Below are 16,901 nucleotides of genomic sequence, written 5' to 3'. Positions count from 1 at the left end.
ACCAGGTGAGACACCCTCCAGTACTGCTCCAGTGACTCCAACATCACGTTTTGACTGCAGAGGTCATGCTAGCTCATGCTAGTGCTGGTGCTGGTTCCAATGAACTGGCGAGCCGCTGTGCTTTGCGAGCTGATTCATACACACCATGCAATCAAATAGTGGTAAAAAACCTTTACGTTGAGATGGCAGAGTCATGCCCTTCTGCTGCTTGCCTCATGCGTTCTTGGTTCAAGACTAGCTAGCTTGCAGTGCTGGAGCTGAACCCATTTTTTGGACGAGCACTGAGTGAGTGGAAAAGTGGAAAAAAAGCTGAACAGTTTGAGCACTTCGCACTGTTGTTCATTTGCATAAGAACAAACAGCAGTCAGAACCCAACTGGGAAAACCCAAGCATATATCCCCCCAAGCACAAGAGAGCTGGAGGGGATACAAGAATACCCACAGAGGACCAATTTCCTGTGGAAAAGTACCACGAGCAAACCATAGTTCCTGGAAGCGCTGGGACACACAAAGCCCTGCACCATGATATGGTGGAATTCATGGAGCGTTAATTAAAAACCCACCATGGAGAAGCAAAAACATTTTAATAAAAAAGATAAGATAAACTTTTATTGTCATTGCACTATATAGTACAACAGAATTGCAGAGCTGTCCACATCTTTGCAAAATAAAGCATACAATCATAAAATAAATAAGACATAAATAACAAACACTCCTCAATCACTCATCACTCATTTAAAAAGCAGGTGATCAGGTACAGTCAGATGTTAACACTGATCAGGGTTATTGCCTTGTTGTAAAAACTGACACTTAGTCTTTTGATTTTCTAGGCATTGTTAATTACCCTCTGTAAAGCCTTCTTGTGTGCCATGGTGCAGCTGTAGTAAGTGAGCACACTCGTAATGGAGCAGTGGTAGAATGCAGTCAGTGTTTCCCTCCTCATATTGATCCTCCTGAGGACCCTCAAGAAATAGAGACACGGCTGGGCTTTTTTCAACACTACCACGGTGTTAATGTTCCCTTTAAGTTCTGCGTCCATGTTCACACCCAGGAACTTAAAGATGGCCACCTTCTCCACACACTCCCTGTTGATGTGGATGGGCAGCATGTCAAACTTGCTCTTCCTGAAGTCAACCAAAAGTTCCTTGGTTTTTGTGATGTTTAAAGTTATTGTCTTCACACCACCCCACCAGCATCTGGACTTCCTCCCTGTGAGGTGATCCCAACAATAGTGGTATCGTCAACAAAGTTAATGCCACTGTGTGGGTGAGTGCTGATGCAGTCGTAAGTGTACAGAGGCCCTTTTTCCACCGATCAGGTGGAGTAGTTTTGTATGGACCGTAAAATATGCACAACAGTGTGTTCTCCCACGTTTGTGCCCTTCGACCTCTGAGTCCAGATGAGGACCTGCCCACACTCATACATCAAGCATCAGTTCACAGAAATGTGGTGGAAACGCAGGCTCATTCTCAAGCGTTTCGCCGCTTCATTGAAACCGACACCAGCAATGGCACGAGCACCGGTACCTCGGCAGTGGAAACATAGTAAGAGTGAAGAGAACAGGACTCAGTACACAGCCCTGTGGAGAGTCAGTGGTGTTGCTGAGGGGTGTGGAGAGATGAGCAACCACTCTGACTCTCTGTACACAATGAGAAAGGAAGTCCCTGATCCAGCAGCAGGGGGTAAGAAGAAGTCCGATGTCCAGGAGTTTTACTGTCAGTCTGGCCGGGAGTATGGTATTAAAGGCACAGCTAAAGTCAACAAAGAGGAGCCTGGCATTGTGCCCCTGCTCCAGGTGAGAGCTCGTCATGTGGAGTGCTATGGCAATGACATCCTCTGTCAATCTGTTAGCTCTGTATGCAAACTGGAATAGGTGCAATGTTGGTGGCAGGCAGGACGCAATGTGACCCCGAACGTTTCTCAAAACACTTCATTATAACAGGTGTCAGAGCGACTGGTCAGTAGTGGTTTGTTGTTGCTGGTGGTGGTCTTTTTTGGGCAGTGGAACAATTGTGGCTGACTTCATGCATGGTGGAATGAGAGACCGGGACAGTGACATATTGAAGATCTGGGTGAAGACCCCAGCTAGCTGGTCTGCACATTCTCTAGGTGCGGTCCACGTGTCTTCCTGGGGGTTCACCACCCTCAGTGTGCACCTCAGCTCATGCTCCTGCACTGTGAGCCCTGAGCTACTGCAGGCCGGTGGAGGAGCTCTGGCAACCTCGGGTCCATTCACCTCAAAACGTGCAAAGAAATAGTTCATCTGTTCTGCAAGGCTTGTAGTAAGTGAGGTGCTGGATTCCCTGCCACATCTGCTGAGTGTTATCTCTGAAGTGGTTCTCAGTCTTCCCCTGTAAGCTGCCTTATCATTCCTTATGCCTCTTTTCAGGTCAGATCTGGCGGCACGGTATTGCTAGACCTGAAAGCAGTGTTGCATCACCTCAGCAGGACCTGGACCTCTTTAGCCATTCAGGGTTTTTTGTTGTGATACACCCGGATACGTAGGTCCATGGTGACATTGTTGACACAGAAGTTGATGTAGGAAAGCACAGATGTAATGTACTCCTCCAGGTCTTGATGTTAGGAGGGGTCTCAGGGGGGGTCTATGCAGGAATCAGCACTGTGACGCATGTGCTAAGCAGCTTGCTCTAAAGCCCTGCTGAATGTTGCAATAGACTTTGTCCAGCATATTTGCATCCATTGTTGCATGTCTGATTTACTGTCTTTAGATCAGCATGAAGCATGAAGTCCCCAGCTATGATGTGCACCACGTCAGGATAGACATTCTGCTGACTGCTCACAGCTTTGTGCAGCTCCTCCAGGGCTACATTAGCATTAGCATTGAGTGGTATGCATACAGCCATTACCATGATGACTGAAATCATGGGGTAAGTAGAAAGGTCTGCATTTGAAAGTTAAATATTTCAAATCTGGGGAACAATGGCTGTCAACAGGCTTAACATTTTTGCACCAACTAACATTTGTATAGATGCATAACCCCGCTACTCTACTCTTACCAGAATTGGTGTTGCAATCATGGCAATGGGTCATCTGGTATAAATGGCTGCAGCCAGGTCTCTGTGACTATGACACAGCAGTCTCTGAAACACTTAAGCTCAGTTCGTCACTCGTTTGTAATGGAGCTGACGTTAGAGAGAAATGTGGTGGGAAGCAGCAGTTTCTGTGGTTGTCTCTTTAGTCACAGTAGCAGGCTGGCCCTGCAGCCTTGATTTTGCTTCCTTTGTTTAGATTTCGATCTCCTCTTGAGCCTGCTGCTGGGGAGGACCATCCATGGAGACCCTGGAGTCTTAGCTCTGTCCTCCAGAATGTCATTAATTAGCACTGCTGCCTCACATTTAGAATAACATCTAGAACAGGGCTCAGCAACCTTTAATCCGGAAAGAGCCATTTGAACCAGGTTTCCACGAAAAAGAAAACACCGAGAGCCGCAAATACTAGCGGAAGCTGGAAGCTGGTAGCGGCTACCGCAAGTGACGCATATATTGAGAAACAAAATAAATAAATAAAATGATTTTATTTTAATATTTCAAGATCACAATAATGTTACAATTTATAACTACAACAAAAACCGAACTGACAAAAATAAAATGTACTTCAGTTGGATACTTATAATTTACTTCCGCGAGCCGCACAGAGCCGCAGCTTAAGCCTGAAAGAGCCGCGGGTTGCCGACCCCTGACCTAGAAGGTCTGGGTTCAATTCCACCTTGGCCCGGGCATCTCTTTCTCTCTGTGTGGAGTTTGCATGTTCTCCCCGTGTCTGCGTGGGTTTCCTCCGGGTACTCCGGTTTCCTCCCACAGTCCAAAGACATGCAGTTACTGGGGTTAGGTTAATTGGCCAATCTAAATTGCCCATAGGTGTGAATGTGAGTGTGAAAGGTTGTCTGTCTCTCTGTGTTAGCCCTGCAACAGACTGGTGACCTGTACTGGGTGTACCCTGCCTTTCACCCTCTGTCAGCTGGGATGGGCTCCAGCCCCCCTGCGACCCTGAACAGGATAAGCGGAAGAGAATGGATGGATGGATGGATAATCACTTAAAACTCAAAACACAACTTGTGTAAAAGTCTCTGAAATTTCACTTATAAGTTTAGTTTGTGATACTGAAAACAATATTGTGCAAAATTTTAAGGCACTAAAGATAAGGTGGAGACTTTTTTATAAATGTTCTTGTATAAGCTCTCATTGTCCCAGCTACATTGCTCCTGTAACTAAAGAATTTCCTACTAAGCTGAAAATATATTATCGACAAAAGTCAATAAAATTCAAAGCATTCTAGCAATAATATTAGAGATTCCTACCATTTTCCTCATGAGGATATTCAACTCCATAGATGCTGCAGCGGCGAAACACCATCTTATTTTCTGTCAGTGTTCCTGTTTTATCAGAGAACAGGTATTGAATCTGACCCAGGTCCTCAGTAATGTTGAGAGCCCGGCACTGGATCCTAGAGTCAAGCTCTTCATTGTACAGGGATAGGTCATTGTGGATGAAGTAGATCTGGCCTAGTTTCACAATCTCAATGGACACGTACAGAGAAATGGGGATCAGCACCTGTTGAACAAAAAGCATTAGTCCTGTTTAATATGTTGTACCTCCACAAATGTAAGCGCAGATTCTTTGCTTTTTGAAAGCTGACAAATTGCGCTTCAACATAGGGTTATTACGGTAATTGTTGGAGGAAGTCTGCAAATGGCAGCACTTTTGAAGCTAATGGGCCTGCTGGCAGTAAATGAAGGTTTAAAGTCCCATTGTGACCATTGTGTACTCCTCGAGTTTGTCACCAAACCTTCAACTTGAATTTATTTATGGGGAAGGGTCAAACCCACAGGGAGGCAAACCTCACAAGCAGGTCTGATTGTGAGCTACAATTATTTTGGAGAGGCCAACAATCAATCTGCTCATGGCTCATTCAAAAGGGCATTTTGAAGTGCTGTGAACAGGTGTACATAAACAGATACTACACTTGTTTGTGCAGAATGTATCTCTCTCAGTAGAAATCTGTATTAACCCTTAGGAAAGACTTCATGGTATAAAACCTGGTGACTAGCCGATAAATGACAAGCATGCTCCTCACACTTTTCACCTGATGTACAGTACCAGTCAAAAACCTTTGACTGGTACTGCACATCCACAGTGTTTGTACGTTTTGAACCTCACTCTGAAACTGCTGTTCAGTCTCAGTGTTGGAGTCTGAAACCCAGTTCTTCATCAGTGGATGAATTTCACTCTCAGCCAAAAGGACATTTGGAGGAGGCGGGGCTTGAGGTGAACTGTAGTCTAAATAAATGTATACTGTTTGTTTTTGATGGAGTTATGAGACTTCTTGATTGCCCCTTGTGTTGGATCAAAGCCCTGGGACATATTTTCACTACCAGGTCACCAACATTGCACTTATCATGAGATTAAAACAAAACTGTTTTAGACTGAGAGAAACATACCCTTACTGCACAAGAACGAGCAATATCTTTTTTTTTTTAATTATTATTATTTTTGGGGTTTTGCAGCTTTATTTTATAGTGCCTTTTGCAGAGGAGAGATGGGGAAGGCACACAGTAAATGGCGACTAGGTCAGGACTCTAAACTGCGCCATCTGCACCGCCATGTTGCATATGTGGTCGCCCGCTCAACCACTGAGCCACCCTGGCACCTAAGAATGTACAATATCTTGAGTGGTAGTCTTTGTCAGTGTGGTCAAGTCCGTCATCTGAACAAGGATTAGGAGGCTATGGTGTACATTTTCTTTGAGGCCAGAATGTCTACAAGGCATGAAGTGAATTGTATTTCTATTACATTATGTACTCTGAACTTCCTAATTTTTGCCTGTGTGAAATACCATCCTTATTATAAAAGGTAAAAAGTAAACCCAGTCAAAAACTAAGCAGAACGGAAACAAAAACACCTAATACAGGTGCTGGTCATAAAATTAGAACATGATGAAAAAGTTGATTTATTTCAGTGATTCCATTCAAAAAGTGAAACTTGTATAATATATTCATTCATTACACACAGACTGATATATTTCAAATGTTTATTCTTTTAATTTTGATGATTATAACTGATAACTAATGAAAACCCCAAATTCAGTATCTCAGAAAATTAGAATATTGTGAAAAGGTTCAATATTGAAGACACCTGGAGCCACACTCTAATCAGCTAATTAACTCAAACACCTGCAAAGGCCTTTAAATGGTCTCTCAGTCTAGTTCTGTAGGCTACACAATCATGGGGAACACTGCTGACTTGACAGTTGTCCAAAAGATGACCTTTGACACCTCGCACAAGGAGGGCAAGACACAAAAGGTCATTGCTAAAGAGGCTGGCTGTTCACAGAGCTCTGTGTCCAAGCACATTAATAGAGAGGCGAAGGGAAGGAAAAGATGTGGTGGATAAAAGTGTACAACAATAGTGATAACTGCACCCTGGAGAGGATTGTGAAACAAACCCATTCAAAAATGTGGGGGAGATTCACAAAGAGTGGACTGCAGCTTCAAGAACCACCACGCACAGATGTATGCAGACATGGGTTTCAGCTGTTGCAGTCCTCGTGTGGAGCCACTCTTGAACAAGAGACGGCGTCAGAAGAGTCTCGCCTGGACTAAAGACAAAAAGGACTGGACATGAGGGAATGAAGAAAGTGGAAAAACAGGGACAAATATGTTTGCAGTGTGGTGTCTGTACTGCTATGTTAAACCCTATATATGTATGTATGTTCTCTTCTTTAAGGCCTGTAGTGATTTGAGCAAAAAAGGGTAACTTGAGATGCAGCACAAAGGAATGCAGAAAAGGCCCTTGTAGCCTCTCTGGCCTTCCATATAAGGAATTGACCAAATGTCCAGATATAGGTTGTAGGTTGAAGCTGTTTTCATAGCCATATATGGAAAGTTAGGAATGCGGGGGGTTTCACCAACCCTATATAACCTGTGTGATCCCTTTGTTGAGCTGAGTTAGGAAGATTGGGCATCCTCTCCCAGGTAGCTAGGGAAAAAGCGCCTGTTTTGACACTGGATTTCTTCAAACACAACATTATGGCATCAAGATCAAGAAACAACAGCAGCCAAAAAACTGAGCACATAGAGCGAGGACCAAGCAACCTTGTGGACACCAGCACACGTCCACAAGGTAATTAACACACACAATCCAGCTACACAAGAATAAATGTGGACATGAGGTCAGACACTTGGAGGTTGTGTACAGAGGCCGCAAAGACCCTGCAAGTCTAATCAGCGAGCATCTAACCAAGCTAGCTCCTAAACAAAAGCAGGTTCATGTGTTGGAGAACATCAGGATGCAGCTGGATTTGACCTTTGACTCCTTCAAAGAGTTTGTTTTTGTCAAACACCACATGTAGGTGTTGTTAATCTTACAGAAGCGTCCCATTGGTGAGGATGCAAGATGGCGCCGAGATGCCTGGCCTGCCGTCTGTCACTGCCTTGCCTGCTTGCACTGGTGCTTTTTTTGACGTGTTTTCTACAAAAATTCAGTGTCAGCGCTCTGTTGGTCTATGATTGCCAAACTCTCTTGGATCTTCGTATTTTGGCTGAAACAAAGTTTTCTTACGGCAACCAAGAAACCGTGCCACCGGTTTTGTCAGAAGTTCCGGAGTTTCTTTGGGTCCACCTCTCTGGAGGAAATGTTCCTGTTACCGTGGTAGATGTGGTGAGAGGTTGGTGAGGATGAAGGCCTACTTAGCACAGTATCCTGGGAAAACTGACAGATATTCGTGGTACCCTGTGTATGGAGTGCCTCATAACTGCTTTTCTCTTTGGCGCTCTCGGGACCTTGCGTACACCTGGTTGATGCCTGTTGACTTTGAAGGACCGGCCCTGCTGCCACACCCTTACCGCCTGCGGTTTTGCCGTCCTAAGCGGCAGGGAGTGGATCTGGGAAATCTGCGGACCTTTCGCCACGATGTCTGCAGTGTTAACGTCCGGACTCCGCCGGTGTCCATGAGGTTTGGTCTGGTGAACGCTAGATCCCTTTCAAATAAAACTTTTATTCTTAAGGATTTCTTCACCTCAAATGGACTGGACTTTCTCTGTGTGACAGAGACTTGGGTGAATGTTGGTGATTTCAGTGTCATATCTGAACTTTTACCGCCTGAGTGTGACTATATAAATTGTCCCCGGACGTCAGGCCGTGGAGGTGGAATAGCGACGTTTTATCGGAATATGTATAAATGTAAATCGCTGCTCCCATCATCACCTGTCTCCAGCTTTGAAGTAAGTTTATTTGAATTGGGTCGTTCTCATCCTGTGATATGTGTTATTATCTACAGGCCGCCTGGATATAATAAGGACTTTTTAAATGAATTTTCTGGACTGTTGGCAGAAATTTTGCCCAAATATGACCAAGTCCTTATTATTGGTGATTTTAACATACATGTTTGTTGTCCTGATAAACCTTTGGTTAAGGACTTTTTAAATTTGATTACTTCTTTTAATTTTATGCAATGGGTATCTGGGCCCACTCAAGAACGTGGGCATACTCTGGACCTTGTTTTATCCTATGGTCTGTCCATTTCTAACTTGTCGTTAAATGATGCTGTTTTTTCAGATCATAAGCCCGTGCTTTTTGACATTGCTGTGCCTTGTGGCCGTATGAAATCTTGTGTTTCTGCACGTAGTCGTCGTGTTGTAAACCAGCTCACTGCTGCCCGTTTTTCCGCCATTATCGAACAGAACTGCGGAATTCCGGAGTCTGTATGTTTAGACACAAAGATGATTAATTCCTGGCTTCTCTCTATCTGCCAGACTGCATTAGATGAAGTGGCCCCATTGAAGCTCAGGAAACCTAAAATTAAGCTAGAGCCTTGGTTAAATGACACAACTCGTGCTGCCAGACGAGATTGTCGGAAAGCTGAACGGAAATGGAAAAAAGACAGATTACAGGTGTCTTTTCAAATGTTAAGGGACTGTTGGCATCACTACCAGGTAGTTGTGAAATATGCCAAACGAGAGCACCTATCAAGGATAATTTTGTCAAATTGCCACAAGCCTCGTATTTTATGTAATACTATTGATAAAGTTTTAAATGCTCCCCAGAATACAGGTATTGAGCCTTCACCTGAGGTATGTGAGGAATTCTGTAGGTTCTTTGTGGATAAAGTAAACAATGTTAGGGCCCTCATATCACCTCCAACCTTTGACCCTTCAGTCTCTGTTCCTTGCTCGACTACCTTGTACCAGTTTGAGCCGCTTACTTTGTCTTTGCTGTATGAGACTGTTAGTCATCTGAAGCCCTCGGGATCTCCTAAAGATACCATTCCACCCCGACTTTTTAAAGAGGCTATTGCTGCCTTAGGCCCACTAGTCCTGGCTCTTATCAACAATAGTTTATCCTTAGGCATTGTTCCTAAATTTTTTAAACATGCCTCAATTCAACCACTGATCAAAAAACCTGGATTGGACCCCACTGTGTTATCTAATTTTAGGCCTATTTCTAAACTCCCTTTTTTATCTAAAATACTTGAGAAAGTTGTCTATAACCAGTTGAAAGCCTTTTTAGATGAAAATAATATTCTTGAGATCTTTCAATCTGGTTTTAAACCTCTCCACAGCACAGAATCTGTATTGTTGAGGGTGTTTAATGACATCCTTTTGACTACAGATACAGGAGATCATGTGATTTTTAATGCTTTTAGATTTAACGGCTGCCATTGACACAGTGGACCATGATATTTTAATTTCTCGTTTAGAGCACTGTGCTGGTTTTCATGGCACTGTGTTGAAGTGGCTTAAGTCTTACTTGACCCAAAGGTCTTTTTGCATAAATCTAAATGAGTTTGAATCATCCCCTGTTCCGTTAACATGTGGAGTACCACAGGGATCAATTTTAGGACCTCTGTTATTTTATTGTATCTGCTCCCCCTCGGAAGCATTCTTAGAAAGCATAAAATTGCTTTCCATTGCTATGCTGATGATACTCAGACTTATATGCCTTTGAAACGCAAGGAAACGCACTCTTTACAGACCCTGTTTAAGTGTCTTGATGATATTAAAGCATGGATGGCTCTAAATTTCTTGAGTTTTAATGAGAAAAAGACAGAGGTGGTTGTTTTTGGCCCTAGTGTCCCAGGTGGATCTTCCCCCGTGGACGTGGGGTCATTATCACAATATGTAAAGCCATCTGTCACAACTTTGGTTTTTATTATGGAGAGAATTTTAAATTGGAGGATCAGATCAGTACAGTGGTGAGATCTAGCTTCTTTCATTTGAGGCAGCTGGCAAAAATAAAAAATATACTATCGAAGAAGCATTTTGAAGTTGTGATCCATGCTTTTATTACCACTAGACTGGATTACTGCAATGCTTTATATGTTGGTGTTAGCCAGTCTGGTCTAGCCCGTCTGCAACTGGTTCAAAATGCTGCTGCACACCCATTGACGGGATCGCGAAAGAGAGAGCATATTACCCCTGTTTTATCCTCACTGCACTGGCTGCCCGTGTATTTTAGAGTTCATTTTAAAATCCTTTTATTTGTTTTTAAGTCACTTCATGGCCTTGCCCCACCTTATCTTTCCGAGTTGCTGCACGTACATACCCCTTCCCGGTCACTCAGATCAGCTGATCGGCTTTTTCTGGATGTGCCGAGGACACAGCGGAGGCTCAGAGGAGACAGAGCCTTTGCTGTGGCAGCTCCAAAACTCTGGAACGCTTTGCCAATAGAGATTAAACAGGCCTCTTCACTGGCCACGTTTAAGTCTGCTCTTAAGACCCACTTGTTTCGTTTGGCCTTTGATTAATAGGAGCGGCTGTCTATTGAAATTTTTAATTTATTTATTTCTAGGATAAATTATGCTTTTTATTATTGGCTTTATTTGTGTGTATTATGTTATTGATTTATTGTTAGGATAAATTATGCGTTTTATAGTTGTTTATTTGTGTGTAAATTTTTAAATCTTTTATCTTTGTAAATTTTAATTTTCTCTTGTCCAATTGTGTTTTATGTACAGCACTTTGGTCAGTGGTTGCTGTTTTTAAAGTGCTTTATAAATAAACTTGGCTTGGCTTAATCTGCTGCACTGATGCTAAACTTTATTGAGAGTTTATTGTAGAATTTATTGAGTTTGGGAGTTCATATTTTTCTATGTTCATGTGTGTCCTTAATATCACACACATTTAGCACGTAGTGCTGCTGTCTGTAAGCAGTTGTTGTTGAATATATTTCTTTAAACGGTATCTTTTGTTGAGTTTTCATTACACAACAGTCACTTTTGTGCCTTGAATCTTGCACCTGATTAAGTATGAAAATACTAAAACTAATACTGAAACAAAAACTAAGCATGAAACCAAAAATAAAAACGAGTGAAACCGCTCTGAAAACTAACTAAAACTAAACTGTAATGTAAAATCCAAAACTATTATAACCCTGATGCAGACACGGGGAGAACATGCAAACTAACGTCAAATATAATTAAAGCCACAGGCGGTGATAACAGGCCCTCTCCGGCCGTGACCTGGTGTTCGTGCTGAATGTAAACCTTGTGTGTAACTGTAGGCAATGATGAGAATAACATTGTAGGTAGGGCTGTGGAGCTATTTTGCCATATTCTTTGATCAGAGCCATAAAACATGAAAGCTTTCATCAAGATGGATGATTGTGACAAATTTCATCCCTTTTTGAGCTCTGCCAGGCCTTTAACAAGCACTTGTTTTTCCAAAGAACTGAACTTTAATGCTGCTAATGTGGGTGAAATGCTCCACTTACAGGGTGACACCCGAGTACTGCAGGGTTTAAACGAAGCATCGAAGCAACAAATCTGTGTTGAGGATTTTTGATAATCAAATTATTTGAGTTACTCAAAGAATCGTTGCAGCCCTACATAATAAACACATTTCATTTTCTTATGGGAATTAAAAACAGAACAAAAATCATGAGTATCAACTTTGTTTCACTGATATGGGAGAAGAGCTTGTAAAGACTGAGCATGGCTGTTAATTATTTTTGTTAATTCTTGCTATTAACTCTTGACATGTATGAAGCAGATTCTACTGATGTGTTGGTGATAAAAGCTTCAGAGTTCAAGTGTAAATAGAATTCAACTGCATATGAACACTCTATTACTCACTGTCAAATTGCTTTGGTTATCTATAACCTATATTATAGATAAGTTATTGATTCTGTAAGAGCAGCAAATGAGGGGCTTAAATAAATGTGCCTGAGTCTGAAGCTAACATACCTGCAGCACAATGACCATAGTCCAGAATATATAGAATCCAGCCAGGGCAGGAGACGTCTCACCATCCACCTGAAAGATGGGGTCTTCAAGCTTGCTCAGCCAGAGGCCATGGCCTGAACACACAGCAAAACAAATGACCAGCTTAAAATAAAAGCTGGGCATGGCTGAATTTATTACTGGCCATTCTTCACTGTTTTATAGGCAGTGCACACACAGTGTCCATCAGAGGAATCTGGTACTAGTTAAAGCTGTGTTGCCAAGTGAGAGCTGCATTGCGTCAGTGTTGGTACACACCTACAGCTGAAGTCAGGCACATGATGACGAGTAGGACCACACACCAAAGGATGTCTGTGTTCAGATGCTTCTCCAGCTTACTGCGCTTATACCTTGGCCCACTGTTGTTCATCATGGCCTTAGTCTCATGACCTGAGCCACACAGCAAGAAAAGAGCATAGCCATCTTAAGTACTTAAGCAAGACTTGGCATAGTGTTCCTGTTTTCTCTTTGAGGCAACGTATGCTTTACAACCAATTTATAATTCTAATAATTTCCCTCACCCCCCAAAAAATATTTTAAGACTGCTTCCTTACACTGAAAAGTAGTAAGCAGTAAGTGTGTACAAATAACACCACAGTTTTAGCTGGACATACTTATTCATGCCTGGCAAATTTGAACACACTGGGAACCATAACCAGATCAATCAGGATATGGCAGCTTGCCATTACTTATAAGAAATTCTAAAGTGGGAAATCAGTTAATTTGTGTTATTAGAGTTGAGCTGATTGAATTTACTCTGATTACCATTTCTGGATTGGAAACTCACAGAGATGCTGATCTCAGGGTTTATGATTAGACTCAGAATCTTTTGAAACTGCTTTCTTGAATAGGGTCCTGCTCCCAAGGTTTTCATAGCTTAATGTGACAAGATGACCAGTGTTAGCCACATCACCTGTAAGTGGTTTCATGTAATAACACTGCAGACAGCTGCAGACAGCTTAAAATGTCATTACAGTTCATGATCACAAGATACATTTAACAGTATTGTGGCTGGTGTGCTTTGTTCTGACACAAGAAGTTCAACACCAAAGATTTTTTACTATCTATTAGCAATGTTTGAAAAGTTTCATACTATCCTAAAACAGTATGGCCACTATACAATACAGTGAAAATGGCACTAAAAGTAACAAAATGCATGTCCTACATGCATGAATTAAATGAGTAATAAATTTTATGTTGAAACTTTGTTTTTCTTATGTTGAAAAAAATCTTTTATACATGTAAATGGACTAGTTCTTATATAGCGCTTTTCTACTCAGTATGAGCACTCAAAGCGCTTATACAACCTGTTTGCATTCACCCATGCACTCCCATTCATACAAGCACTTCCATTTTTATGAAGCTAAGTGCTTTTAATTACCTAACATTCACACGCATTCATACTCCGACAGAACGGTCGGAGAGCAACTTGGGGTTAAGTATCTTGCCCAAGGATACATTGGCATGTAGCCTGGAGTAGCCAGGATTCGAACCGCTGTGACCTGCTCTACCTACTGAGCTACAGCCAACCCCACCCACATGTAATTTCTCTAGAAAACCTTTGGGACACACCAGTGAATCTGTCAACTGTCACATGTGACCAAAGTAAAACCGCACTCTTACCAGCATAGACCACGATGCCAATCACAGTTTCAGTGTTGCGGATGGTGCAGCTCCTCAGCAAGAGGTTGTTACTATGGAGACCTACACGAACCCCATTGGAGTGCTCCCTGTGGAATAAGATGCACACACAGCCATTTAAAAGGCAAAAACCTTACCTGAGGTAAATATATCCCTTCATGACTTATGAACCAAACACCCAGACAGAGTTACTATACTATACATATACTATGTATATTCTATACTATACATGTACTATACTATACTATACAGCCCCCTCTACAAGCTAAACAGGATGCACGTTAACCCACACCTGGTGACCTGGGTTATGGATTACCTCACCAGCAGACTGCAGTACGTGAGGCTGAAGGACTGTACATCTGAGACTGTGATCAGCAGTATGGGCGCACCACAGGGGACTGTCCTCTCTGCTTTCTTGTTCACACTGTACACATCTGACTTCCAGCACAACTCTGAGACGTGTCATATGCAGAAATTCTCAGATGACACGGCCATCGTCGGATAGGTCAGGAGTGAACAGGAGGATGAGTACAGAAGATTGGTGGATGACTTTGTGGTGCCAACTGAACCAGCTGCTACTGAACACATCCAAGACTAAGGAGATGGTAGTGGACTTCGGTCGGTCTGGACCACCCCTACTTCCAGTCTCTATGGGGGGTGATTGATGTGGAGATGGTGAAGACCTACAAGTACCTCGGTCTGCAGCTGAACCACAAACTGGACTGGTTGGTGTGCACAGACACACTGTACAGGAAGGGGCAGAGGCAGCTTTATTTCCTGAGGAGATTGGGGTCCTTCAACATCTGCAGAAAATTCTTGCAGATGTTCTACCAATCTATAAATACCAGCATGGGGTGCTGGGGAGGCAGCATCAGGAAGAGAGATGCGCTGAGGCTGGATAAGTTGGTCAGGCAGGCTGGGTCAGTGGTGGGAGTGGAGCTGGACTCTGATTACAGTGGCAGAGAGAAGGACAAACTGCTCTCTATAATGGACAATGACAGTCACCGATTACACACCAGTATAATGAAACAGATGAGTATGTTCAGTGGAAGGCTGCTCTCACAGAACTGCTCAATGGACAGATTTAGCAGACCTTTTGTTCCAAGAGCATCAGACTCTTTAACGCTTCACTCAGGGGACGCTACATATGTTGATATCTGGCACTCTGTAAGTCAGACACTATCATTTTACTACTGTATATTACTGCAATGTATTGTTGCACATCTGCCTCTGCACTAACAATTATCCATTTCTATATGTATATTGCACTACTGAATTCATTCATATCCCTGTATTCTTTGTTTTGTTTTCCTTGTTTTCTTAGCACTGAGACCCTGTACAGCTTAGTTTGCAAATAGTATAGGTTTCATAGTTAAAATAGTTTGCTAGTCTCTATAGTTTGTATAATTTATACAGCTGCCTACATTAATTGTATTCTATTTAATGTGCATGTTAAGCTGCTGGATGCCCTAATTTCCTTCGGTATCAATAAAGAATCTCTCTATCCATCTGGTTTCTCAGACTTTTTATCTGATTTAGTGCTCAGTTTAGATAAAATAATTATAGTGGGTGATGTTAACATCCATGTAGATGCTGAAAATGACAGCCTCAACACTGCATTTAATCTAGACAGATCGGGTGCACCTAAACGTGTTGTGACGGTGTGCTTGGAGGCAGCTGACAGTATATGCAGGCCAAGCAGAACGTTGCTCAGACAGTGGCTGAAGCAAAACCTCGGGTGTGTGAGGAGTTCGGTGAGGCCATGGAAAAAGACTTTCAGACAGCCTCGAAGCAATTCTGGCTGACAGTCAGGTGACACAGGAGGGGAAAGCAGTGCTCTACTGACATGGTCTATAGTGCGGGTGGGGCGCTGCTGACTTCAACTGATGCTATAGTCAGGCGGTGGAAGGAATACTTAGAGGACATCCTTAATCCCACTGACACACCTTCTGTAGTGGAGGCAGAGTCTGGGAATAAGGGGGAATGGCTCGCCCATCACTGGGGATGAGGTCACTGAGATGGTTAATTAACTTTGGTTGTAGGGCCCCTGGGGTGGATGAGATTCACCCTGGGTTCCTGTAGGCTCTGGATGTTGTAGGGCTAGCTTGATTGACGCGTCTCTGCAACATTAAATGGAGATCTAGGAAGGTGTCACTAGATTGGCAGACCGGGGTGGTGGTCCCCATCTTTAAGAAGGGATACCAGAGTGTGTGCTCCAACTTTTGGGGGAATCACACTCCTCAGCCCACTTGGTAAGGTCTATGCAAAGGTACTGGATAGGAAGGTCAGTTCATTAGTTGAACCTTGGATTTAAGATGAACAATGCGGTTTTCATCCTGGTCATGGAACGCTGGACCAGCTCTTTATCCTCTTAAGGATATTCGAGTGTGTGTAGGAGTTTGCCCAACCAGTCTACATGTATTTTGTGGACTTGGAGAAGGCAGTTGACTGTGTCCCTTGGGGTATCCTGTGGGTGGTGTGTGGGAGTATGGGGTGTCTGGCCTGTTGTTTCAGGCCATTCAGTCCCTGTACAACCGCAGTGAGAGCTTGGGCTGTATTGCCGGGAATAAGTCAGACTCATTTCCTGTGGGTGTTGGACCTCGCCAGGGCTGCCCTTTGTCAACGATTATGTTCATAATTTTTATGGACAAGTATCTCAGGCTCAGGTTCATGAGCGACAGGAGAAGGGAGCGGGAGATCGACGGATCAGGGCTGTGTCTGCAGTGATGCGAACCCTGCACTGGTATGTCATGGTGAAGAGGGAGCTTAGTGTAAAAGCGAAGCTGTCGATTTACCAGTCAATCTATGTCCCTATCCTCACCTATGGTCATGAGCTTTGGGTAGTGACCGAAAGAATGCGATCATTACTACAAGTGGCCAAAATGACCTTCCTCTGAAGGGTGGCTGGCCTCTCCCTTAGAGAGAGGGGGGCTCAGAGTAGAACCACTGCTCCTCCACATTGAAAGTATGTTCCAGGCGTGTAGAAGTCTTTCTGAAAGTGCTGTAAGTTTAAGGGTCTAATTCCTT

General features: G+C 43.1%; 1 protein-coding gene across 2 annotated transcripts in view; it reads right to left on the bottom strand.

The window, feature by feature from the left end:
- The window catches only part of atp10d (ATPase phospholipid transporting 10D), a 69,831-nt gene that overhangs the window by 29,022 nt on the left and 23,908 nt on the right, over positions 1-16,901 (bottom strand). For both annotated transcript variants that reach the window (XM_030725012.1, XM_030725013.1), the window contains 4 exons: positions 13,857-13,963; positions 12,492-12,623; positions 12,198-12,310; positions 4,318-4,570 (listed from right to left, as the gene is read on the bottom strand). In XM_030725012.1, coding sequence (XP_030580872.1) covers positions 4,318-4,570; positions 12,198-12,310; positions 12,492-12,623; positions 13,857-13,963 — 605 coding nt within the window. The remainder of the gene's footprint in view (positions 1-4,317; positions 4,571-12,197; positions 12,311-12,491; positions 12,624-13,856; positions 13,964-16,901) is intronic.

This window comes from Archocentrus centrarchus, unplaced genomic scaffold, assembly GCF_007364275.1.
Source record: "Archocentrus centrarchus isolate MPI-CPG fArcCen1 unplaced genomic scaffold, fArcCen1 scaffold_44_ctg1, whole genome shotgun sequence".
Classification (NCBI taxonomy): domain Eukaryota; kingdom Metazoa; phylum Chordata; class Actinopteri; order Cichliformes; family Cichlidae; genus Archocentrus; species Archocentrus centrarchus.
The sequence above is the reverse complement of the archived record's forward strand: the minus strand, read 5'-3'. Positions and strand labels throughout refer to the sequence as shown.